Below are 23422 nucleotides of genomic sequence, written 5' to 3'. Positions count from 1 at the left end.
TGTCTCTGTGTGTGTGGGGGGGGGGGGGTGGGGGGGGAAATACCAAGCGTGTTTGCCCAAATCCTTACGCCATCCTGGACGGCTGTTTCTGACGGCTGCTGGGGCCAGGAGAAGGGCCGGGAGCCGGGGAGGGGGGGGAAGGTGGCTGCAGGCAAGGCCTGAGCCCTGGCACCACGGGGATGGGCCACGGGGAGGAGGGGAAGAGGCAGCGAAACGCTGCTGCGTCCTGCGAACCTGCGTCCCGAGGAGCAGCGGGAGAGCCGGGGCGCTCGGGTCACTGTTGTGCTTTATTTCTCGACGTTAATGAGGAGATCAGGCGGTATCGGTTATTATTAGTGCATTAAAACCCTCCACACCAAAACCAACCACGCGGTGCAAGCGGCCGCCATCCAGGGCATCCCCGCCTCCGGCCAAACCCCCCGGCATAGCGGGTGGGGGTGATGCGGCAGCCCCACGGCACAAGGATGGAATGGGTCCAGCCCCAAACCATCTCCCAGCACCCCGGGACACCCCCCCCCCCCGCCCCGAGAGCTCCCCGGGACCCTTTGAGCCACACAAAGCGGGGGCGATGCTCTGCGCCACCCTCCTCCTGGCCCCGGCTCGTCCATCGCTGCCACCCAAACCACCCCCCCCCCACCCCCCGAAAAATACAAATCGAGCCCTAAAGGCAAAAATCAAACCCTAAAGGCAAAAATCAAGGCTTAAAGGCAAAAATCGAGCCCTAAAGGTAAAAATCAAGCCTTAAAGGTAGAAATCAAACCCTAAAGGTAAAAAAATCAGCCTGGGGAGGGGGGAAGGCACGAGGCAGGGCCGGGGGCTTCGCTCACAGCCTGGAGATCTTGGGCAGGGGGGTGTCGGGGGGGAGCCCCTCCAGCCACTCCAGCAGGATCCTGTTGAGCGCCGCCGGCCTGGGGGGACGGCACAGAGTTGGGGTGGGATCTGGTGTGTGTGTGTGTCCCCCCGGCACCCCCGGAGAAGGGGGAGCCCGGCTCCGAGGGAGGGAGGCGGCGGTACCTCTCCATCTGCGTCCAGTGCCCGCACTCCTCCAAGTGCTCCCGGCGCAGCCGCGGGATCTACGGAGGGATGCCGGAGAAGGGTTGGTTTGTGCCACGCTGGGCATCAGCATTCCCCCCCAGACCCCCCCCCGCTTCCCCTGGGATGCCTAAACCCCCAGCTCTTTATTTTGGCAAGGGCAAAGCCCCCTCCCTGCCCCGCACCAGCCTGTCCCCCCTTTATCAAGCGATGTCCCCACATCTGGACCAAATCCATCCCATCGCGGCATGACGGATCTGCCCCAGGGCTTTCCCGTGGTGGGATCTTATGGAGCTGGGATGGATTCGGGTGCACACTGGTCCCAGGTGGGGCTGGGGTGGGATGGACCCAGGCCGGCTCACCCACTCCTCCATGCCCTTGCTCATGCTGGGATGCAGCACCGCGTCCTTCCCGGCCGTCACCATCAGCGCTGGCACCATGATCTGTTCAGGGGACACGGGTGACAAGGCGGGGAAGGCAGCGGCGGGGCTGCGGATGCTCCCCGCGGGGCAGGATCAGTCCCCACCTTCCTGTCCTTGGCAGAGAGCGCCCAGCGCCAGTTGGGTCGCATGTTGCGGTACCAGTTCAAGGGGCCACTGGGAGAGAGGGGAACGGGGGCGGAGATGCCGGGATTCAGCTCCTGCCAACACCACGGCGGGGACCGGGAAGAGCCTGCAAGGGGAAAGCAGCCCCCGCCGCCCCCACCAGCCTCGCCCCTTCTTGGGGTTATAAAGCAAGGCCAAGGTGGGTTTGGGGGTCCCCCTTCTGCAGGGGGGTCCCCCACAGCCTGCCCCCCCCCAGGCTCCTGCCCCTACCTGAAGCCGGATTTCTCGAAGCGCTGGATGTAGTACTGCAGCTCGGGGCCGGGCAGGATCTGGCTGGCGGGGGGGTTTTCTGGGAAGCCCACCAGCAGCCCCCCTGCAAGAAGAGGCGCGGCACTGCTGCCATGTCCCACCCGCGGCATCCCCACCCCGCGGCATCCCCAGCCCACGGCGGGGTCTTCCCCCCCTCACCTCGCTCCCGGACCCCGTGGAAGTTGAGCGCGAAGGGCAGGCGGTCCTGCGGAAAGAGGGGAGTGAGGGCAGGCAGGGGGTGGCACCACGCCCGGCGGGGGAACCCATCCCTGGGGGGGGGTCCCCGTGGCTGCCAGGGAGACTTGGGGCTACAGGGCCCTCATCATCAGGAGCCACCACTGAGCATCGCTGCATCCCGACGGATGCAGGAACAGACCATGCAGCCCTGGGACACAGAGCCAGGAGCAGGCATGGAGCATCACCGCATCCCAAGGGATGCAGGAACCAACAATGCAGGCCCAGGATGCAGAGCTGGGAGCAAGCACCGAGCATTGCTGCATCCCGAGGGACACGGGAACCGACCGTGCAGCCCTCAGCCACAGAGCTGGGAGCTGGCACGGAGCACTGCTGCATCCCAAGGGATGCAGGAACTGACCGCAAAGGCCCGGGATGCAGAGCTGGGAGCCAGCACTGAGCATTGCTGCATCCCGAGGGATGCAGGAACTGACCACCCAGCCCTGGGACACAGAGCTGGGAGCTGGTAGGGAGCATCGCTGCATCCTAAGGGATGCAGGAACTAACTGCATAGCCCCAGGATGTGGAACCAGGAGCAGGCACTGAGCACCACTGCATCCCAAGGGATGCAGGAACCAACAACGTGGAGCCAGGAGCAGGCACAGAGCACCACTGTACCCCGATGGATGCAGGAACCGATCGCACAGCTCTGAGACACAGAGCTGGGAGCAGCACAGAGCATCGCTGCATCCCAAGGGATGCAGGAACCAACCATGCAGCCCTGGGATGCAGAGCTGGGCACAGGCACGGAGCATCGCTGCATCCCAAGGGATGTAGGAACCAACCACGCAGCCCTGGGATGCAGAGCTGGGCACAGGCACGGAGCATCGCTGCATCCCAAGGGATGCAGGAACTGACCGCACAGCCCTGGGATGCAAAGCTGGGAGCAGGCACCAAGGATCGCTGCATCCCGAGGGATGCAGGAAGCAAGCATGCAACCCTGAGGCACAGAGCCAGGAGCAGGCGCAGAGCATCACTGCATCCCAAGGGATACAGGAACCAACAACATTATCCCAGACTGTGGAGGCAGGTGCAGGCACGGAGCATCGCTGCATCCCGAGGGATGCAGGAACTGAGTGTACAGCCCTGGGACACAGAGCTGGGAGCAGCACAGAGCATCGCTGCATCCCAAGGGATGCAGGAACCGATTGCACAGCTCTGAGACACAGCGCTGGGAGAAGGCACGGAGCATCACTGCATCCCAAGGGATGCAGGAACTGACTGCACAGCCCCGGGCTGCGAGGTCGGGAGCACCGGCGGGGCTGGCAGGAGGATGCTGCCGGCGAGGCACAGCCTCCCGCGTGCTCCCGGGGCGCTGTTATTTTTAACCGCAAAGGTTTTTCACCCTGAAGCGAGACATTAACATTTGCAGGGGTTAAGGAAGCCAGCGGCGCGGGCACTGCGAGGGCAGGGGGAGAGCAGGAGCCTCCGCTGGGCCACGCCGAGACTTCCACCCCACAAACCTGCTGTTCCCTGGGCTGGGATGTCCCCCCCTGGGTGGGCTGTCCCCCACGAGGCAGCACAGCTTTCTAGAGGTCTTCTCAATCCCTACCCAGGGTCAGCTTTGAGTCCTAGAGAGCTGCGGGCCCTGTGGAGCTGCCCACAAGGATGCGTTCACTCTGGTCCCTACTGATGGCTGACTGAATGCAGACTTTTTGCCGCAGACGGGCAGCAAAAGGACGGTAGACACGGGGTGGAGCGTGCTGGGGGGGTCACTGCGGGCCACTGCAAAGCCACCCCTGAAGCTTTTGGCTCCTGGCATGGACAAGGTGGAAGGGGAGAGGAGAACTGGAGGTGCTTGGCAGAGCCTCAACAAGGCCAGCAGGGCTCGGAGAGGACATCAGGCCGGGTTGGCCGTGGGGTGTAAAGACTTCTGCTTCCCCCCCAGGTCCACCCTCAGCCCCACACCTACCTCCCGGCGCGTGGAGCGGATCAGGACCTTCAGGGTGCGGCTGATGTCCTTCTCAAGCTCCGCTTCTGCGACGCCCTGCGTGGGCGGGAGGAAGGACCGCGGGTGATGCCAACCCTCCCCAGGGACCCAACCCACCCCGGGGACGGATCCTGCCACCCACCGGGGCCCGGCTGGAGCCTGGGGATGTTTTTTTTGCAGAGTTCAGCATGGGAAGAAGGTCTGCCAGGGGGACCACGACCCATGTGCAGGTGGGGCGACAGTGAGAGCCCCACAGCGTGGCACCCTGGCTATGGGGCAGGCCATGCCCAGCCATGAGCTGGGGATCCCGACATGGGCACGTCGCTGTACCTGGGGGGGGGGGTGGGGGGGTTAAGCCCCAAAAGAGGGGTTGGAGGATAAAAATTTGTGGTCCCGGACTCACCGGCTCCTGGAAGTAGAACTGGTAATCGAAGGTGGGGTAGGATTTCATCTTCTCCACGATGTCCACGCTGGGGTCGGCGGGTCGGTACGGGGTGTTCAGCGAGGCCACGGCTCTGGGCCATCATGGCGGGGGGGACACACAGTCAGCATCGCACCCGGATTTGGGGTGCCCAGCGTCAGCCGGGGCTTTGCTGCAGGGGCCGTGGAGTTTGGGGGGGGACAGGGAATTGGGAGGGCAGGATCCAGGGTGACCGGAGGGACCTGGGGGGGGGGGGGAGGAAAGGACCGGTCCCCCCATGGGGCACAGACCCACCTCACCCTCTCGGGGTAGAAGAGAGCCATGTTCCAGACCACGGCACCGCCCCAGTCGTGGCCGACCAGCACCGTCTGCGGGATGCCCTGCGGGGGGGGGGGCATGCGGGGGGGGGAACCGTCAGTGCACCCCCACGGCTGCACCCCGGGGAGCCCCAAAAGCAGTGCCCAGGAGCATCCCGCAGGCGAGAGAGAGGAGGTTTGCCTTCCTCCAAAGCAACAGAGGTCAGAAAACAGCAATATTTTCTTTTGTTTTCCTTTTTTTTTTTTCTTTTTTTTTTTCCCCCCCCAAGGAACAAGCGTTACCTGACACGCACACCCCCCACCCCCCCACCCCCCCCCGGAGCAATTTGCTCCGACTTAATTAAACATTTCAAGTAGCCGGGCCCTCCAGAGGGAAGAGGTTTGATTATTATCCGCCAAAAACACGTCTGGAGGATGCTCGTCCCCTGGGGACAGCCGTATGGATGTGTCCCCCCCCCCCCTGCTGCCATCGCATGGGGTGACAGCACGGGGAACGTCTCGGTATAAATAAATACATATGTAGAAAATATAAATATAAATAACAGCAAATAAATCCCCAGCCCCTCTGGGAAGGGGCTGGCAGCATCCCCCAGGGCCGGCTGCATCCTGCCCGGAGCTGAGCTGTTCCCCCCCCGCCCCGGCTTCCATTCCTTTTTCCTGACCCCTCTGGGCACCTCCCAAGAAATCCAATTAAAACCCGCGCTCCTGACGATGTAGCAGCCGGTTCGTAATTAGCTGATATTTAGAAATGTAATTAAAATTCCCTGCCGGCGGACGCAGCTCGGGGCTGGCTGCGTGCCGGAGAGCCCTGCTCGCTGCCATCCCACGGCGCGACACAGGGAGTCCGAGACTCCCCCAAGGAGGGGCAGAGGGTCTGGGGAGGGGTCCCAGCAGCTCCCACCTCCGATGTGGGGGTGAACGGGTCCCCCCCGTGCCGCTGGGATCCATCCCAGCATCCCTGGCCATCTCCGTGATGGCTCCTGGGACGCCCTGCATCTCCTGCATCCCGGGTACGGGCTCAAACAACCCTCGAAGTCATTTATCCTCCCCAAAATCCCCCGGGGTTGTCCCAAGGGGGGTGAGAAGGAGCATCCCCCCCCGGGGGGCAGAGGAGCAGGATGGGCCCTGATGGTAGCGGAGGAGCAGGGAAAACCCAAATTCCCCTCCGTACGGGACGCCAGGACCTCACACCCTCATCTCCCGAGCTCACCCCGAGGTGAAGCGGGTGCCGACCCTCTTCCCAGGCTGCCCATCAACGGGCACCTTTTATCCATTTTCCTTATTGTTTTTAATCCAGCGTGAAGGCAATTCCCTCCCCCCCGCCCCCCCCTCCAAAAAAAAAAAAAAAAAAAAAAAAACCACAAAAAACCCACGGTGATTTATATTCCGTGACAAATCGGCGACACCCAGCTTGGTCCCCTCCCGAAAACCCATCCCTGCTCCCACCTTGGCACAAACCCACCACCGCTCCTCGCACGAGGAGCCTTTGCAAAACCTCAAGGGCTTTTTTTCCACTTCTCCCCCCACCTCGTTTCTGGAGTTATTCTTTTTTTAGCACTCTGCCTGGCGAAGGACTCGCTCCCTCGGAAGCCATTTCGCAAGGAAAAAGCCCTGCAGAGGTTGGCATTTGCGGGCTGCGCTCTTCCCCTCCGCTTCGTCTCTTCTACAAGGCACAAAAAACCAAGCCCATCCCCTCGCCGGGACGGGAATTAAACCCGGAGCCTCCAAACCCAACGGATCGGATGCCGAGGTGACACCGGCTTCGAGCCGTGCCCGAGGGACAGCGTCAGTCCCCGGCCACCCCAGCCACCCGGGAGCTGCTACGTTGGGATTTAAGGGGATGCAGCCCAGCAACCTTCTCCGTGAGCATCTCACCACCTTCCCAAAACCCACACCAGGCACCAGCAGCCCATCTCCCCCTCCTCAGCAAGGACAGCAGGTCCAGGAGAAGGTGACGCGGAGCCGGAGGCCCTCCCAAGGATGGGTTCTCCCCACCGGCAATGGGTTGTACGAACATCCCCATCCCTAAAATCCCACCCACGGGGAACACAAAGATGGGGCTTGGTGCTACCCCAAGGGTTTTGGACCAAAGTCACCGAGAAGCTCAGATGTCCCAACATGGGACAAAGCCACCGGGGAGCCCAGTGACTGGGAAGGCAGAGGCGAAGGGAAACGCGCACCCAAACCTTGCCAAGAAGGAGGGACCCATCATGGGGGGCTCCTCACCAGTTTGTCCAGGAAAACCACCAGGTCCTGGGGGAAGGGAGGAGAGAAAAGGTCAGATCCTGCCCGGGGCCATGTCCTACCAGCCCACACCACCCTCCACCCCGCGCTCATCCTGCCCCTCAGCTCCTCACCTTGCAGATCTGCTCCTGGGAATATTCTTCTATGTCTGCACGGGGGACAGAACCACCATCATTTTAACATCCGCACGTTTCCAAGGATGGATTTATTCTGCGCCCTTCCGAGCTGCTGGGGCTGCAGGAGGAGCCGGACAGCTTCCAACCCCCCCAGGAGAAGACCCCGCCACCCATCTCCCTCCTGGGTCTTGGCCTTGGGACCAGCAGCTCTGGCCCCATATGCCCCCGTCCCCCCTTCACCCCAGCGAGCCCAGTTCACCTGGTGGGGCCGTGGACTCCCCGTAGCCCTTCATCTCCAGAGCGATCACCCTGAAGCCGGCATCAGCCAGAGCTGGGATCTAGGAGGGAAAGCAGCGGCCTCCAAAGGATGCGGAGACCCCCGGACCCCACTCCTCCCTGGTGCCAGCACCCATCCTGCATCTGCCACCCCAGCGCGCCCAGAGATGTCCCCAGGAGATGTCCCCAGGAGGGCAGATGGGGGTTGGTGAGGCTGGAGGGTGGGGAACACTCCTGGGCTTTGTCCCGTGTCCCTCAAGGCAAGGTGGTGGGACAGCCCCGGGACCCCCCAGGAGTGGTGGCCATGGAACCCTCCACCGCGCTCCAGCATCCCACCGCCAGCCCCATGGTCCACCCTCCTCCCCGTCTCCTCCATCACCTGGTAGCGCCAGGAGAGCCAGGACTCGGGGAAGCCGTGGCAGAGGCAGACAACGGGGCCATGTCCCATCTCCACAAAGTGCAGCTGGACGCCAGGCTGGAAAGGACGGAGAGTCCTCAATGGCTGCGGGTGGCAGGGCTTCACCCCCCAACCCTCCACCCTCTGCTGGCCACCAGGCATGGGAGCCCACCACCCCCTCCAGCCCAGCATCCCAGAGCCACACAAGCACGTTTTAGCCCCTGGGGTGGATGGAGAAGACCTCAACGATGGTCTCAGCACCCCCGATGCAGGAAGGTGGACAACCCAACAATCCACCCCTTGGCTGGCACATCCTTCCACGGGGCTCAAACACCCTCCCCAGGATGCCTGGGCCAGCCCCAAGCCAGGGGACACCTTGTCACCGAGGCAGTCCCCTCCACCCTACCCGGATGGGCACGTATCCGTGGGTCACGTTGGATGGATCAACCGCAGTTGGCAGCGGCTCTTCTTGGGTAAGAAGCTGCGGGGTGAGGAGCACGGGGTGAGCACCTGAGCAAGCCTGGGGCTCCATGGGATGTCCCCACCACCCTGTTGCTGGTGGGACATCCATGCGTTTGAGATGGACAGGGCTCAGCAGGTCCAGGGGGTGAGGTTATTGGGGGGTGGGCAGGGTTTGCAGGAGATCCAAAGCTACCTACAAGTCCTGCGCCACCATCGCATCACAGCAAGACCCAGAAGCCCCAAGCCCATCCCTCCCATCTCTCCAAGGATCCCCAGGAAAGCAGAGGACAGAGAGGACCCAGACTATTTCTACATGCCTGGACACCTGAGAGCTCCTCCAGCTCCTTCAGGACGGTTTCGGTGTCCCTGACGAGGATGGTGGCCATGCCCATCTCCCGGGCCGGCTTCAAATTCTCCCCAATGTCATCCAGGAGGATGACCTGGAGACACACCAGCGAGAACCAGGCTCAGTACCCTGGGAAAGGGCAGCTGCTGGGTTTGGCCAAGGACTTTGGGTGCTTGGAGGGACTCTCTGTGCCCCATTTTTGGGGTGGTGGCCGTACCTCCTGCGGCTTCGCCTGCAGCGCATCCAGGGCGTAGGTGTAGATCTCGGGGTCTGGCTTCTGCGCTCTGAGCCGGCAGGACTCGATCACCAGATCGAAGTGGCGGCGCAGCAGGTTCATCAGCGTGGCCGTGAAGAGCCGCCCGGCGCTGTCGTCCACCCAGTTGTTGGTGAGGACACCGGTCTTAAACCCTAAGGAAAGGCAGAGTGAGGAGCGCTGGTTTTCCCACTCCTGCTCTCCAGAGATCATTTGATTTCACCTCTTTCCTCCCCAGCCACGTTTTTTGGACCGTCCCAACCTAAAAATCTCTCATTTGGAAGGCTCTGTCTGGACCAGGAAACCCCGGCAGGAGATAAAAGGATGCTCAGTAGGAGCTCATGCCCAATTTGCAGTTCCAGGAAAGCAAGGGTCGACCCCCCCAGCGCAGGCGGGATGGGAGCCGGAGCTTGGGCACACCGAGGTGCTGAGGACTGAGGTGATGGTCCACCCACGACATGGGGCAAAGGGCTACAGCATCCTGCTGATTGCTGATGGATGATGGATGTGGTAGCAGGGCTCAGAATATCTAATTAGAGATGTTGGGAGAGCGCTTTGATGATAATGAGGGATCGACCAGGACCCCGTGGTGGGACCGACCAGGTAATCCCATGGCCGGACCAACCAGGACCCCTCGGTTGGACCAACTAAGGAACCCCATGCTGGGACTGACCAAAGAACCCCGTGATGGGACCAACCAGGGAACCCAATGGTGGGACCGACCAGGACACCATGGTTGGAGTGACCAAGGAACCCCATGGTGGGACTGTCCAGGAGCCCATGGCTGGACCGACCATGGGCTCCGTGGTTGGACTGACCAGGGAACCCCATGGTGGGACTGACCAGGACCCCATGGTGGGACCAACCAGGGAACCCCACAGCTGGATCAACCAGGACCCCAGAGTTGGACCAACTAAGGACCCCTGTGGTGGGATCAATCAGGGAACCTCATGGTGGGACTGAGCAGGACCCCGTGGTGGGACCGACTGGAACCCCGTGGTAGGGCTGACCAGAGAACCCTGTCGTGGGACCGACCAGGACCCCATGGTTGGACTGACCAAGGAACCTCATGATGGGGCTGACCAGGAGCCCATAGTTGGACTGACCAAGGAACCCTGTGGTTGGACCAACGAGGAACCCATGGTGGGACCGACCAAGGAACCTCATGGCACCTGCTCAGGAGGTGAGCAGCACCCTTACCCCAGCACCCCTTGCCCAAAAGCCCCCCCGGCACCCACCATTCCTCCGCAGCACCCTTGCTGCCTGCAGAAGGGGGGCATTGACCGTCCCCTTGGCTGCCATCTCCTCAAAGGCTCGGGAGACAGAGAAGGTGGGGGGCAGGACAATGCCGGAGGCGGAGGCGTGTTGCCTGCAGCCCTCTTCCATCTCTGAAAAAAGCTGGAAAACACCCAGGCGGTCATTTAATCGACTCCAAAACCAAAGCAATAAATCCTGGAGCTGCTCTTCCCGAGCCCCCGGTGATGCTCCACAGCTGGTACCCAAGGGATCACCTGGGACAAGGTGATCTGTCCCCTCATCGCTCTGGAATAAGGACTGTCGGAGCCGCCGGCCAACAAGACCTTCTGCAAGAAATTCCTGCCAGGAAAAGAAGGAGGGATCAGCCAGGGGGGAGCCCAATACCGGGGATGGGACCCCAACACCAGGGAAGTGGGCTCTGGGGAGGGGGATGCTCCATGCCAAGGATACGGAGCTCCATCCTCCATCATCACCCAGGACCGGGAGCATCGCTTCGTTACGGGAGATCGTTGCCCATTAATTTCCGCTGGCAGCTCAATTACTTCACCCCGCAGATAAGACGAGCGGGGAGTTTTGCCAGGAACACACACACAAAAAAAAAAAAATTCTAAAAAAAATTTATAAAATATAACACAAAGAGCAAGGTATTTTGTAAGCCGTAGCTCAAGGAAAATAATTTGCCCCTATCACAAGAACACAAAAGGCCTTCTCGGGCGGCAATAAAACAAGATTACAGCCGCTGGCTTCAGGACAAAGCTCTCCTCCGAGTCGATAAAAACGCGGCTCGGTTAAAAATAAAGCGGCTTTACCTGTTCCAGCAGAATTGCTGTCGCCTTTTTTTTTTTTTTTTAATAACATAAAGCGAAGCAAAAAAATGTTTGATGGCCTGATAATCTGGGAATTTATTGCTCCATCTGCTCCGTGGCCTCCAGCATTTAGCTATTTAATATTTTATTCCTGTTTTAAACTCTCTGCTTGTTGGCTTTTGGGTTTTTTTTTTTTTTTAACACCCACGCGCTGCCGGGAAATCCCAGCGTTGGGCGACGCGGATGGACAGAACCTGTTCGGCTCCTCTTCGGGAGCTTTTTGGGATTAGTAATTCCCAAATACCCCGTGTTAAATGGGGCAAAGGGCTCGCTGGGACTCGGCAGGCTGGCTGGGACCTGCACGGCGGGAGGCTCCAATGCTTTGGGTTTCGCCAGCTCCGCCTCATGCACTGAGTTGTGTCCAGTCTCAGCGCTGGGGCTGGGACGGGTTTAATTAATTATCCTGCTTAATTAATTAAGAGTTGCTGTTCTTACTGCTTCTGCCAACGTCCCCTGTGGTGATCCTGCCTCTTTGGGCGTTACTTTTAACGGCTGGCCTGCACCCCACATCCAGGACAGGACCCCCCCCTTCACCCCCCAGCTTGCACCCCCCATCCAGGACACGACCCCCTGCCAGCCTGCACCCCACAACCAGGCCGGAGGTCGCCAGCCTGCACCCCACACATACACAGGGACCCCAACTTGCACCCCACGTCCAGGACAGGGGGGTCCCCTGCCCGCACCCCACACCCAGCCCCGTCCTGTTATGGTGGCCCCAGTCGCGAACACCCCGCGCGGGCGGCGGCCGCACACACACAATTGTCGGCTCGTTTCTACGTGACTCCGGCCGAGCGGCGACTCGCCGAGCTGAGGGAGGGCGAGTGCAGCCGCGCCGGGCCGGGCCGTGCCAGGCCAGGCCGGGCCGGGCCGGGCCGGGCCGGGCCGTACCTGGGCAGAGCGCAGTCTCGCTCGCAGGAGCCCAGGAAGTGCTGCAGGCCGGGCCCGAAGAGCACGCCGCCAAGGTCGAACAACACGGCCCGCCGCGCCATGGCCGCCCCACCGCCGCCAGCGCCCGAACTCGAACCCGCGGCCCCGCCGCCCGCAGCGCTGCGGCCCCTCCACCGCCCCTCAGGCCACGCCCCCGCCGCCTGGCCACGCCCACTGCCCGGACGCCGCGCTGGGTCCTAGCGCCGCCGCCGCAGGGTGCCCTCCCGGACGCCTGGGTCCCACCTGCACGGGGGACACCCCCCAACTCCGTCCCACCAGCACGCTCCGGGTCCCCTGGGGCTGTGGGACCCCCGGCCCCCACCTTTGAGGGTGGCAGCTCCCCGGCCCCCTGCTGCCGTGGGTGCCCGCCTCTCCACCCACTCCCTGCGGACACCCCCCGGGGTTTTGCCAATAATCGCGTTTTCTGGCATTAACGGGGAGCCTGGGACACCCCCCCCGCTCCCGGCTCCCGCAGCACCCCAGGGTGCAGCAGCACCCGCCGAGCCAACCTGCCTGCACCCAGCTCCCCGCGGCCTCACGGGGCAGGGGTGCACGGGCAGGGCCGGCCACGGGCTGCGGGGGTGCACACGCGTGTGCACACTTGTGAACGCACACGTGTTCACGTGCACCCAGACGCACAGGCCTGCACACATGCAGGAACACACGCACGCAGATATGAACTTGTGCGCGCACACGCCTATGTGCACGCCTACGTGCGTGCACACATGCAGGCACACATGCGCACATATATGTACACGGGCAGCAATGCATGCGTGCAAGCAGGCACATAAGCACACGCGGATGTGTGTGCACACATATGGACGTGTACACACACAGGCACACACACTCGTGCCCACACAGATGCACGTACATGCCCACACATACGCACATGCGTGCGTACACGAAACACACGTGTGGACGCTGAGCATGTATGCACACCACCGGGCACGTTGCTGAGGATGTGTGTGCACCGTTAAGCGTGTGCGTGCGCGTCTCCGAGCGCACGTGTGCACACTGAGGCTGCCTGTTGCCTGCCAGGCGTGCGCGTGCACGCTCAGCGCGTGTGTGCACGCTCAGCGCGTGTGTGCGCCGCCAGGTGTGTGCGTGCATGCTTGGCACATCTAAGCATGTGCGTGCACTGCCCAGCACGCGTGTGCACCACCGGGCAGGTGTGTGGGCACCGGGCCTGTGCGTGCACGCCCAGCACACGCCTGCATGCCAAGCACATGTGTGCACACGCGTGGCCATGCCAGCAATTCTGAACCACTTCCCCCCCAAGAGGGGCAGCCCCGGGCGGGGGGGGGACGCATGACCCTCCGTGCACCCCCAACCAGCCCTGGCCTGCTGGGTGCCAGACACGGCGTGGCTGTGGCCGTGCCCGTGCCCGTGGCCACGCGTGTGCGTGGGCCCGCCCCGCCTTGAGGAGCCACCAGCAGGGACGGGACGGGACGGTGGCGTGACCGAGCGGTGAGTGGGACAAGGCGGGGGACAGGGAGGGGTGGGCAGGGGGGTCGCAGGCAACCCCAGCCCCCTGCCTCAGTTTCCCCACCTGCGAGACAAGCGGAGGAGTGCTGGGGTGGCGGGGGGGGGGGGGGGGGGGGGTGTGTCTCTGGGGAAGGGGCTCCTCCTTGCCGGGGTGGCTACCGGGGGGGTAGAGTGATTTCAGGGGGGGGCCAAGCCCAGACAAACCATGCATTTACCAGCAGCATCCCGCTGCCGGGGCGCGGTGTCCCCCATCCCTCGTCCCCAACCTCCCGCTGTCCCCGGGGGCCCCCTGACGGGGTGTCCCCCCCCTCCCCTCCAGCATCCTCCTGAGGTGGGTGAGTGACACACAACACACCCCCCCACACCCCCCCCGCCCCTTCCCTGCCTTCTGCCCACGGAAATCCCGGGTTTTTCCTCCTCCCAGCTCCGGCACAGCCCCTCCGCTCGCCCCCAAACCGGGGGGGCTGGCGCTGGGTCGGCAGCCGCCTCCCTCCCCCCCCCGAGTCCCGCGACGCCGAACCCGGCTTCTTCCCAGCAAAAAGGTGGGAGCGTTTTGGAGATAGGGAGCGGGGGGGTGAGGTGGGGGGGTGGTGGGGGGGGTGGAACCAGGGGGAAAAGGAAGAATTTTGCTGGGCTGTTGCTATTCCGGTGGGAAGAGCCGGGGAGGAACAACCCAGCCTTGGTGCCAGCGAAATGCCAGCATGGCTACGCCGCTGAGACCCGGCCAACTCGTGGCAGGGCTGGGCCGCTGGGGTGTCCCCCGGGGGATGGGGTCCCCTGGTTGCTGACACCCCCCCCCCCACACACACCTCTTTTGGCACCCTTCGCTCCAAAGCGAAAACCGCCCCCTCCCTTCCCCTGCCAGGTGCTGGCCTGAGACCGGAAAACTCATTGCACCCCAGGGTGCCGGCAGGGAGCCGCGGTGCCCGCGGGACCCCCTTTCCCTCTGCAGAGGGGCTCGGGGCCGGCTGGGAGGGTACGGGGGGAGGGTGGGGGACCCCCCACCCCCGAGCCCCCAAACCTCCCCCCCACCCCCCCCCCCGCTCTCCGTCTCTGGCACCCGCTCCCCGGCGCCGAGGCTTTCCGGCGGTGGTTTGGAAAGAGCTGCATTGTCTGCCCACCCCCCCCCTCCCGCTTTTCCATGGCTCCCGAGGGGGGGTTTGGGGGGGGGACAAGGTGCCCCCCGGCAGGATCGGCCTCACCCCAGCCCTTCCTTAACCCCTCCGTGCCTCAGTTTCCCCAGCGCTGTGCTCCGCGTGCTGCACCGAGGGGGTGCAGAAAGCACACCCCCCCTCCTTCCCCACCCGGGGGGTGGGGGGTGTCCTCCATGGTGCGGGGAGAGTGGGGTACGACACCCCCGAATCCCAAATCCCAGCAGCTGGAGATGAATGTGCCTGGAAAAATAGGGGTGTTTGGGGGGATTTTGCTGGTGTGAACTGGGGGGGTCCCTGGGGGGGACACCCAAAAGGGTCTCAGTGGGTGTCTCGTTGCAGCTTTGACACCCCCCACCCCCCCCCCCACCCCCCCCCGTTTCTCTTTGCTCCTGCAGGACAGCATGGTCCCTGGGGGCCCCGGCTGGTGGCTGCTGGTGGGGCTCTGCGCCCTTGTCCCCCCCGCCACCACCCAGGGGGGACCAGAAGAAGAGGTGACACCCCACCTCAGCTCAGAGGAGTTGGGGTACCAGGATGGGGACCCCCCCCAGGACCCCCAACGTTGCGGCATCACCTTCCACACCCCCAACCCTTGCAGCCGCCCCGGGCCGCCCGCCTCTGCCTCTCGCGCTGAGCTGGATCATCTCAAGAACCTCTTGCAGGACACCAAGGCCAGCCTGAAGGATGTGGAGATGGCGGCCACCTTAGAGGACAACCAGACCCGCTACCAGGACATCATCACCCAGGCGCTGCCCGCCATCCGAGGGGCCAACCTGGAATTTCAGGAGAGCCTGGAGAACGTCCGCAGGGAGCTGGAGGCTCACGTGGCCGAGGCCAATCACCCACAGACGGCCGAGAAGAAGGAGAAGTGGGTGCCATGGGAAGGGGATGGACCCGGGGGAGATGCTCCATGGAGCTGATGTCCCCAAAATCCATGGGTGGGGGCCAGCCCCCAGCTGTAGACACCCAGGGGGGTGATGGGTGTCCCCAAGGGTCCCACAGCCTTCATGGTGTCCCTCAGGTGACATGGAGGGGTTGGATGTCCAGCAAACTGCTGCCGTTAACATCCATGTGTGTGTCCTGGCCCCAAACCCACTGCAGCAGAGCCAGTGAGGGGTCCCCTGAGGGCAGGGGGGGGTGTCAGGAGGGGGGGTTGTCACCCCTAAACCAGGGACCCAACGCAGCTGAGCCACAACGTGGTGACGGAGCAGCGTTCTCCAGGATGGAGGTGTTGGGTGCCTCCTCTCCCAGGTTGGGGACCCCCAGTGCTGCAGCATCACCTTCCACACCCCGCTGTGGGGAGGCTGGTGGGGACACAGGGGACACTGACCCCACTTTCCCCCCTGCCCCCGCAGGCTGCGGAAGGGGGTCCGTGTGGTGGCCCACATGCTACGTCTCACCAGCCGCCTGGCCCAGACCCTGGACGCCGCCTCCCGTCGCCTCCACGCTGAGCTGAGCCGGCGCCTGCAGAGCCCGGCCGCCCACGCCGCCGCCTCCACCGAGCCCTAGGACAGCGGGGACGGGCTCTGCTGTCACCCCGCACGTGGCCTTGCTTGCTGGTAGGACCCCAACTTGGCTCCTCTCCCCGCGCCAAAGGGTCTGGGGGCTGGAGCCGGCAGCGCCGGGAGGGGATGGGAGGTTGACGCCTGCTACGCGATGCCATCGCACACGTGATGCTGTTGCACGTGTGATGCCATCGGAGACGCGATGCCATCGCACATGTGATGCCATCACACACGCAATGCCATTGCAGACAGGATGCCATCGCACCTGCGATGCCATCACGCACATGATGCCATTGAACAGGCAGTGACATTGCGCGTGTGAGGCCATCACACATGCGATACCACGGCACACGTGATGCCCATTGCGCCCACAATGCCGTTGGACATGGGATGCCATCATACACGTGTTGCCATTGCACATGTGATGCCATCACACATGGGGTGCCATCCCCCACAGGATGCCATCGTACATATGATGCCATCGCACATGTGATGCCATCGCACACGCGATACCATCACAGCCACGATGCCATCGCACATGCAATACCATTACACACGCCATGCCATTGCACATGTGATGCTGTCACACACGTGATGCCATTGCACATGCGGTACCATCACAGACACAATGCCATCGCACATGTGACGCCATCGCACATGTGACTCCATTGCACATGTGACGCCATCACACATCTGATGTCATTGTACATGTGATGTCGTTGTACGTGTGATGCCATCACACACGTGATGCCATCACTTACATGATGCCACCACACGTGTGATGCCAGTGCACACGCGATACCATCGCAGACACAATGCCATTGCACATATGATGCCATCAGGCACACAATGCCATCGCACATGCAATGCCATCGCACACGTGATGCTGTCACACACGTGATGCCATTGCACACGCGATACCATTGCACACACAAGTGCCATTGCGCATATGATGCCATCACAGACATGATGCCATCGCACATGCAATACCATTACACACATGATGCCATCGCACATGCGGTGCTATCATGCACGTGATGCCATTGCGGGCAGGATGCCATCACACATGTGATGCCAGTGCACACGCGATACCATCACAGACACAATGCCATTGCACATATGATGCCATCAGGCACACAATGCCATTGCACACGCGGTGCCATTGCACACCTGATGCTGTCACACACGTGATGCCATTGCACAGGTGATGCCATCGCACATGTGATGTCATTGTACCTGTGATGCCATCGCACATATGATGCCTTCACACACACAATGCCATTGCACATGTGACGCCATCACGTGTGATACCGTTGCATATGCGATGCCATCACACACATGATGCCATTGCACACGCAATGCCATTGTGCATGTGATGCCATCACACATGTGATGCCTTCGACCATGTGATGCCATCGCACACGCAGTCCCGTCACATGCAAAATGCCATTGCACATGACACGTGATGCCATTGCACGTGTGATGCCGTCACACATGTGATGCCGTTGCACACATGATGCCATTGCACGCGCAATGCCATTGCAGATGTGATGCTGTCATACATGCGATGCCATTGCACACGTGATGCCATCACACACGCGATACCGTCCCACATGCGATACCATTGCACATGGGATGCCATCACACACGCGATGCCATTGCACGCGCGATGCCTGTACCCCCACCCCCAAGCGTTCGATCCATTCATCCCGCAGGAGCTCTGCCATCACACAGCAGATCCTGGCGCCACCCCCTGTGCCCAGCCCCGTGCTAGGGAGAAAAACCCCATCCTTCTCACCCCCAGCACGCCCTTGCCCCCCTTCTCTCCTCCCGGGAAGCTCTTTATCCCCGCAAGCTCCCTTTTTCCCCCACTAGCCAGTGCCCCCCCGCCCCGTGCCGACAGCTACCCCATCCCTGAAGGGATGAACTGGGCTCTTGGGGCTCCCCAGAGGGTCTTAAAAACAAACCCCAACAATTTGAGGCTCGGCTGCATCCTGCCGGTGGTCCAGCAGCATCGCTGCCTGCCCGGCGTAGGCAGAACATCCTTCGCCCTTGGGAATCGCCTTGTCCGGGCTTGGAAGAGTCTTTTTTTGCCCCGGGGGCGATAAGAGCAGAGGTTGGTCTGGAGTTTGGGCCCCTGCGGGTGGGCAGGGAGGAGGGGACGGGGCGGCGGGAGGGCGGCTGGGGATGATGCGGCCCATAACGGGCGATAAATCACAGCTGGCAACTCCCGCGCTCCCACCCCGCTGAGCCTCGGGCAGCGGGAAAACCAGCTGGAAGCAGAAAGTCCCGGTGTGCTTGTAAGCCTGGAGGTTCTCCCGGGGTGGGGGGGGGCGTGGAGGGAATGGCCAGTGGCACCCAGGACCCTCACGGTGCCCCCTGAGGATGGGCAGAGGCGGGGGTACCCCCGGGCGGCGGCAGCTCTGCCGGAGAAATAAAGGGAAATAAAGATGCATTGAGCTCGGCCCGGCGTCGGCGTTATCTCCGCGTCTGCTTTCTCTCCATCCTCCGCCGGCAAAGGGACAAGGAGGACGGGTGAGGTTCTCTGCGGTGTCAACAGCCCCTGAGCAGGAACCCGGCAAAGGGGACGGACCCCCCCCCAGCCTCCCCGACCCCCCCAGCCTTCAGTCCTCCATCCAGCAGCCCGCTCTCTTTCTTCCTCCCTGGAAAATCAGTGTTGGTTGTCTTTTTCCTCCCTGATTAATTCTTGCCCGACTCATCCTTCTCCCTAATTCCCTTCCTCCGGTGGGCCCCCATCGATCTCCTTGCAATTTCCAGCCGCTCCCTGTCCCTCTGGCACCCATCTCTCCAGCTTCGGGGGTCCATCCAACACCCAACACCCTCCCTTCGGCCTCGCAGGTGCCCTCGGGGATGTGGCTTTGGTCTGAGGGCTCTGCCCCGTGGCACGGGGTGGCTGTGGTGGTTCTCCAGGGCTGGCTGCAGTGTGGGTCTCCGGGGCGAGGGAGGTTCACCAGGGTGGTTCGATGCGATCGTGACACTGATGATTAAAAAAGTGAGGTGGTTTGATGCAATAATGACGTCGATGAGGCATCTGGATCACCTTGGCATGAGGCTTTGCATCAGTGAGATGTTCGTGGGTGTGGGGCTGGAGAGGGGACAACCCAATATCTGCCTGGCTTTGGCATCGGCTGCTGCTGGGGTGGGTGGGATGGCGGGGTGCTGGCTCTGCCGTCCTCTTCCCCGTGGATTACTGGTATTCAGTGTCCCACAGATGGTGGGGACAACCACATGGACAGCAGGATGGAGGTCGTGATGTTGGGGACAGCCACATGGGTGCGGGTGGGATGGAGGTCCCGATCGTGGGGACAGCCACATGGGTGCAGGATGGGGGTCCTGATGGTGGGGACAGTCACATGGACAGCAGGATGGGGGTCCAATGGTGGGGACAGCCATGTGGGTTCAGGTGGGATGGGGGTCCTGATGTTGGGGACAGCCACATGGACAGCAAGATGGGGGTCCGATGGTGGGGACAACCACATGGGTGCAGAATGGGGGTCCTGATGGTGGGGACAGCCATGTGGATAGCAGGATGGGTGTCCTGATGGTGGGGACAGCCACATGGACAGCAGGACGGGGGTCCTGCAGTGAAGCCAGGGGGAGAAGCACATTCAGGTGCCCTCCATGCCCGGGGCTGCCTCTCCGTTTATCTCCCAGGGGAAGGGAAGGGAAGGGAACGGCCGGGCAGGTCCCCCAGGGCTGGAAATGACAGTCCTGGCCTTCATTGGCAGGAAGGTCGCGCATTAGATCTGCCAGCAGGAAGGAAGGCGAGAGGCTTGTCTGGGGAGAGGGCTGGGTCATGGCCCAGGAGGTGGGGAAGCTCCGGGTTTCCCATCCTCTTGCCATCGGAGAACCGCCTTTCCTGCCCAAAATAGCCCTGTCCCCATCCCTGTCCCCATCCCTGTCCACATCCCCTTGGGTGGGACACCGGGGACAGGAGGGGGACGGGGTCTGCGATGCTGGGAGAGATGCCGGGTGTTGCCCTGACTTTGCTTTCCCATTTTTGCCACCCTGGCAGGGTTTTACGGGGACAGGCACCGCCCGGGGTCAGCTCTGCGCCTTGCACCCCATTCTCCCCCAAGCAGGGGACATCGCCGTGCCCTGGGGCTGCCCTGCCCACGGGCAGGTTGGCACCAAACCCCCACCTGGGGCTGCGGGGCAAGCGGGGAAACCCTGGTCTGGTGGGGAGTGGGGCAAGCAGCCCCCTGCTTCCCCCCACGGCTGGAAGAGGCTGGGCCTTTGCAATGGCCCCCGCGATCCCCTGTGCGATGTCCCATGCCATGCCCTGTGTGATGCCCTGTGCAACGTCCCCTGCAACGCCCCTTAATGCCCCATGCAATGCCCTGTGTGATGCCCCCTACAGTGTCCCACGTGATGCCCCATGCAATGCCCCTTAATGCCCCATGCAATGCCCCGTGTGATGCCCCCTACAATGTCCCCTACGACGCCTCATGCAATGCCTCCATGTGATGCCCTGTGCAACATCCCCTGCAATGTCCCTTAATGCCCCCTGCAATGTCCCCTGCAATGGCCCCTGTGATGCCCCATGTGATGGTGATGCCCTGTGCAATGCCCTTTAATGCCCCATGCAATGGCCCCTGCAATGCCCCGTGTGATGCCCCGTGTGATGGTGATGCCCTGTGCAATGCCCTTTAACGCCCTTTAACGCCCTTTAACGCCCCACGCGATGTCCCCTGCAATGCCGCAGGCAGTGCCCTGCGATGCCCAGTCTGATACCCCGCCCAATGCCCTGTGGTGCCCATGCGATGCCCCGTGCGGTGCCCTGTGCAATGTCCCATGCAATACCCTGCGCAACGTCCCCTGCAGTGCCCCTTGATGCCCCCTGCAATGTGCCCTGCAATGCCCCGTGTGACGCCCCTTGCGATGTCCCCTGCGATGCCCCATGCAGTGCCTTGCGATGCCCAGTGTGACGCCCCATCCAATGCCCTATGATGCCTCCTGCGATGCCCCGTGCGATGCCCGGTGCGGTGTCCTGCAATGCCCCCTGGAATGCCCCCTGCAATAATGCCTGCAATGCCCCCCCCGTGATGCCCCGTGCCGTACCCTGTGCGATGCCCCCTGCGATGCCCCCTGCCGTGCCCCCTTCTGTGCTCCGGCTCCGCCGCTCCACAGCACTTGGGCTCCTGTTCCCCTTCCCACTCCCTCCTCATCCTCACCCATGAAGCCCAACATCCCCTTCCCTTTCCCCAAGACGAGCGATGCCTTGGAAAAGCCTGAGCAAACCCTGGCAAATCCAGCCCTTGCTAAACCCAGGGAAGCTTTGCCAACGCAAGGGGGGCCAGGGGAGCTGGTACCCCCCCTCCTACCCCCCCAGCCTTCCTCCCCCTTGTCCCCCCGGCCTCCCCTCCTTCCCTGCCTGGGCACGGCTCTCCCTCCTCCCCCAGCCCCTGTCGTCACCGCCACCGCTTCGAGTAAGAGCCGAGACATCCTTCGCCGGAGCTCAGTCCTCGCCGGAGCCCTGCGCAGCACAGCATCCCAACCCCGGCACGGTAGAGGGAACGGGGGGGCTCCGGGGACCCCCGCCTTGCTCCCCCTGCAGCAGGTAAGGGGGTTCCTTGGGTCCAGGCTGGGTGGGAAGGAGAGAAGCTGTTTTCCTCTGCAAATATCCATGATTTAAAGCCGTTTGCAGAGCGCCGAGGACGGTCAGGGAGCGATGGGGAGGGTGCAGCAGGGAAAGTTTCCTGGCTCTGCATGAAGTTCTCATCTAAAATCCAAAAATCCCCTGCTGTCTGCCTTTAAAATCCAATAAATAAATGAGTTCTTCTCGCTGCCTCCCTGACCGCACGTCGGGATGCTGAGAGCTTTGCCGCGGTCACGGGCATCCTCTGGTCCAGCCTTTAGCATCCTCATGGGGCAGATTCCTGCATCCCTCCAGGAACGTGGTCGGCAAGTACCAGCTGGCAGCATTTTTGCAGGCAGGTAGGTGCCCCCCCCGGGGGGGGGACATCCCTGCTGCAGCATCAGCACGCTCCCATCCCAACCGAGCGATGGGAAATCCGTCAGGGACACGGGCTGGAGGCAGGGAGAGGCGGCAGGGCTGTAGCCCACCCACCACCCCACCATCCCCATCCCCATCCCCACCGCCACCCATGGGTGCGTGTCCCGCGTGGGCTCCTCTCCACCCGTGTCCCCCCCGCAAACCCCCTTTGCCACACACAGGCACAGCTTTGCATCACCAAAAGCACCTCCTTCCCCTCCCCAGTATCTACGCGGGCTTTGGGGAACCCGTGACACCCCACTCGCGTGACCCTATAACCAAGCCTGGAGCAGGCGCAGCTCCCCCAGTACCCCCCATACTCTCCAGTATATTTAGATTTCCCAGCCAAGAGAGGCACATCCATAATTTCCCCTCCAGCTCAGCGCAGTGGCCGTGTGCTTCTCCTCTCGTTTCCCACCCCCTCCGCCATCCATGTATTAATCACTTGAAAACCACGGAGAAGATGACGAGTTCAGGGGGGTTTCGTGGCTTTATCAGGCAAGGCAGGAATTTAAGCTAAAGGAGCTTCTTGTTTAGCAACGTCAGTGCTGGGCTGGGAACCTCCTTCTCTTTGGGGAGGGAAGGAGTTGCCTCCTGGAGGGGGGATGCTGCTCCTGGGGACACGGGTCAAGGGTGGAAGAGTCACCTTGTCAGAAGGAGCAGATTTTGGGGCCTCTGCAGAGCAAGGGATTCCTCCCCGTGCAGAGATTTGCTTTGCTGGGGAAGGGAACCAGGCACATCCATGGATGGAGGGGTGGAGGCATAGGAAGATGGATGCATGGAAGGATCAATAGATGTGTGGATGGATGGATGGATGGATGGATGGATGGATGGATGGATGGATGGATGGATGGATGGATGGGTGGGTGGATGGGTGGGTGGATGGGTGGATGGATGGATGGATGGATGGATGCACAGATGCATGGATGGATGGATGAGGGTGGATGGTGAAAGGATCATCCCTCCTCTCAGAAGTGAGTGCTCCTAGAGAAACCAGCCCCAAGAGCCCGTTCGGGGCAGCACGGTCTCTTGGAGCAGACGAGATCCTTCTCCCTCCCCCGCTCCCAGGGCACGAAGCAGCTCCGAGTTGGGGAGGGCAGAGGGATGGTTGAAAACAGTTGTTTTCTGGTCGCTCCAGTAAGGTTTGGAGCACTGGGCTCCATCCCTGCTACTCATTCATGGGTGTCACCATGGGGACAGACACCCCTCGCTTTAACTCACAGGGTCCAGCTGTCTGTCTGTGACTGACACTGCCCAGAATCGCACCCTGCCTGCCCGAGGAGCGCTCAGTCAACCAGGAGCAGATGCTTTGGGGACATTTTCCCTTGGCTCT

General features: G+C 62.3%; 2 protein-coding genes across 7 annotated transcripts; one reads left to right on the top strand and one right to left on the bottom strand.

Annotated features, from left to right (window-relative positions):
• Positions 1 to 269: 269 nt before the first annotated feature.
• EPHX2 (epoxide hydrolase 2) lies at positions 270 to 12076 on the bottom strand. Of its 6 annotated transcripts, XR_012586378.1 has the most exons (20): positions 11894 to 12065; positions 10394 to 10478; positions 10121 to 10280; positions 8847 to 9037; positions 8601 to 8723; positions 8228 to 8302; positions 7804 to 7899; positions 7408 to 7486; positions 7146 to 7180; positions 7015 to 7041; positions 4766 to 4851; positions 4454 to 4565; positions 4033 to 4107; positions 2046 to 2091; positions 1848 to 1950; positions 1559 to 1628; positions 1395 to 1475; positions 1015 to 1073; positions 761 to 908; positions 270 to 681 (listed from the first exon to the last, which is right to left on the bottom strand). XR_012586378.1 is itself a non-coding variant. In XM_074582193.1 (19 exons), the coding sequence occupies exons 1-19, from the start codon at positions 11992 to 11994 to the stop codon at positions 824 to 826; spliced, it is 1689 nt and encodes a 562-aa protein (XP_074438294.1). In that variant the 5' UTR covers positions 11995 to 12076; the 3' UTR covers positions 313 to 823. The 6 variants fall into 6 exon arrangements, 4 of the variants coding, with proteins under 4 accessions (XP_074438294.1, XP_074438295.1, XP_074438296.1 ...); XR_012586379.1 differs by having other exon boundaries at positions 313 to 908; positions 1559 to 1672; positions 11894 to 12064; XM_074582193.1 differs by having other exon boundaries at positions 313 to 908; positions 11894 to 12076.
• A 507-nt stretch (positions 12077 to 12583) lies between these two features.
• On the top strand, positions 12584 to 18537 carry LOC141740562 (uncharacterized). The gene is made up of 5 exons (XM_074579442.1): positions 12584 to 12645; positions 13737 to 13748; positions 13842 to 13959; positions 14967 to 15436; positions 15924 to 18537. Exons 1-5 carry the CDS (start codon positions 12584 to 12586, stop codon positions 16075 to 16077), a joined length of 816 nt encoding a protein of 271 aa, XP_074435543.1. The 3' UTR covers positions 16078 to 18537.
• The last annotated feature ends 4885 nt before the right edge of the window (positions 18538 to 23422 follow it).

The sequence above is a fragment of the Larus michahellis genome, chromosome 3 (assembly GCF_964199755.1).
Source record: "Larus michahellis chromosome 3, bLarMic1.1, whole genome shotgun sequence".
NCBI lineage: Eukaryota > Metazoa > Chordata > Aves > Charadriiformes > Laridae > Larus > Larus michahellis.
Note: the sequence above shows the minus strand (reverse complement) of the source record. Positions and strands in the feature narration are given on the sequence as shown.

What these genes read in the sequence shown, in the direction of transcription:
- LOC141740562 (XM_074579442.1), top strand. Translation starts at nt 12,584, where the DNA reads ATGCAGGAACACACGCACGCAGATATGAACTTGTGCGCGCACACGCCT. An exon ending in GGCTTCTTCCCAGCAAAAAG is followed by an intron (nt 13,960 to 14,966) that starts GTGGGAGCGTTT and finishes TTGCTCCTGCAG; the next exon opens with GACAGCATGGTCCCTGGGGG. An exon ending in ACGGCCGAGAAGAAGGAGAA is followed by an intron (nt 15,437 to 15,923) that starts GTGGGTGCCATG and finishes CTGCCCCCGCAG; the next exon opens with GCTGCGGAAGGGGGTCCGTG.
- EPHX2 (XM_074582193.1), bottom strand. Translation starts at nt 11,994, where the DNA reads ATGGCGCGGCGGGCCGTGTTGTTCGACCTTGGCGGCGTGCTCTTCGGG. An exon ending in AGGAGCTCTCAGGTGTCCAG is followed by an intron (nt 8,303 to 8,600) that starts GCATGTAGAAAT and finishes CTCACCCCGCAG; the next exon opens with CTTCTTACCCAAGAAGAGCC. An exon ending in TTCTACCCCGAGAGGGTGAG is followed by an intron (nt 4,566 to 4,765) that starts GTGGGTCTGTGC and finishes ATGATGGCCCAG; the next exon opens with AGCCGTGGCCTCGCTGAACA.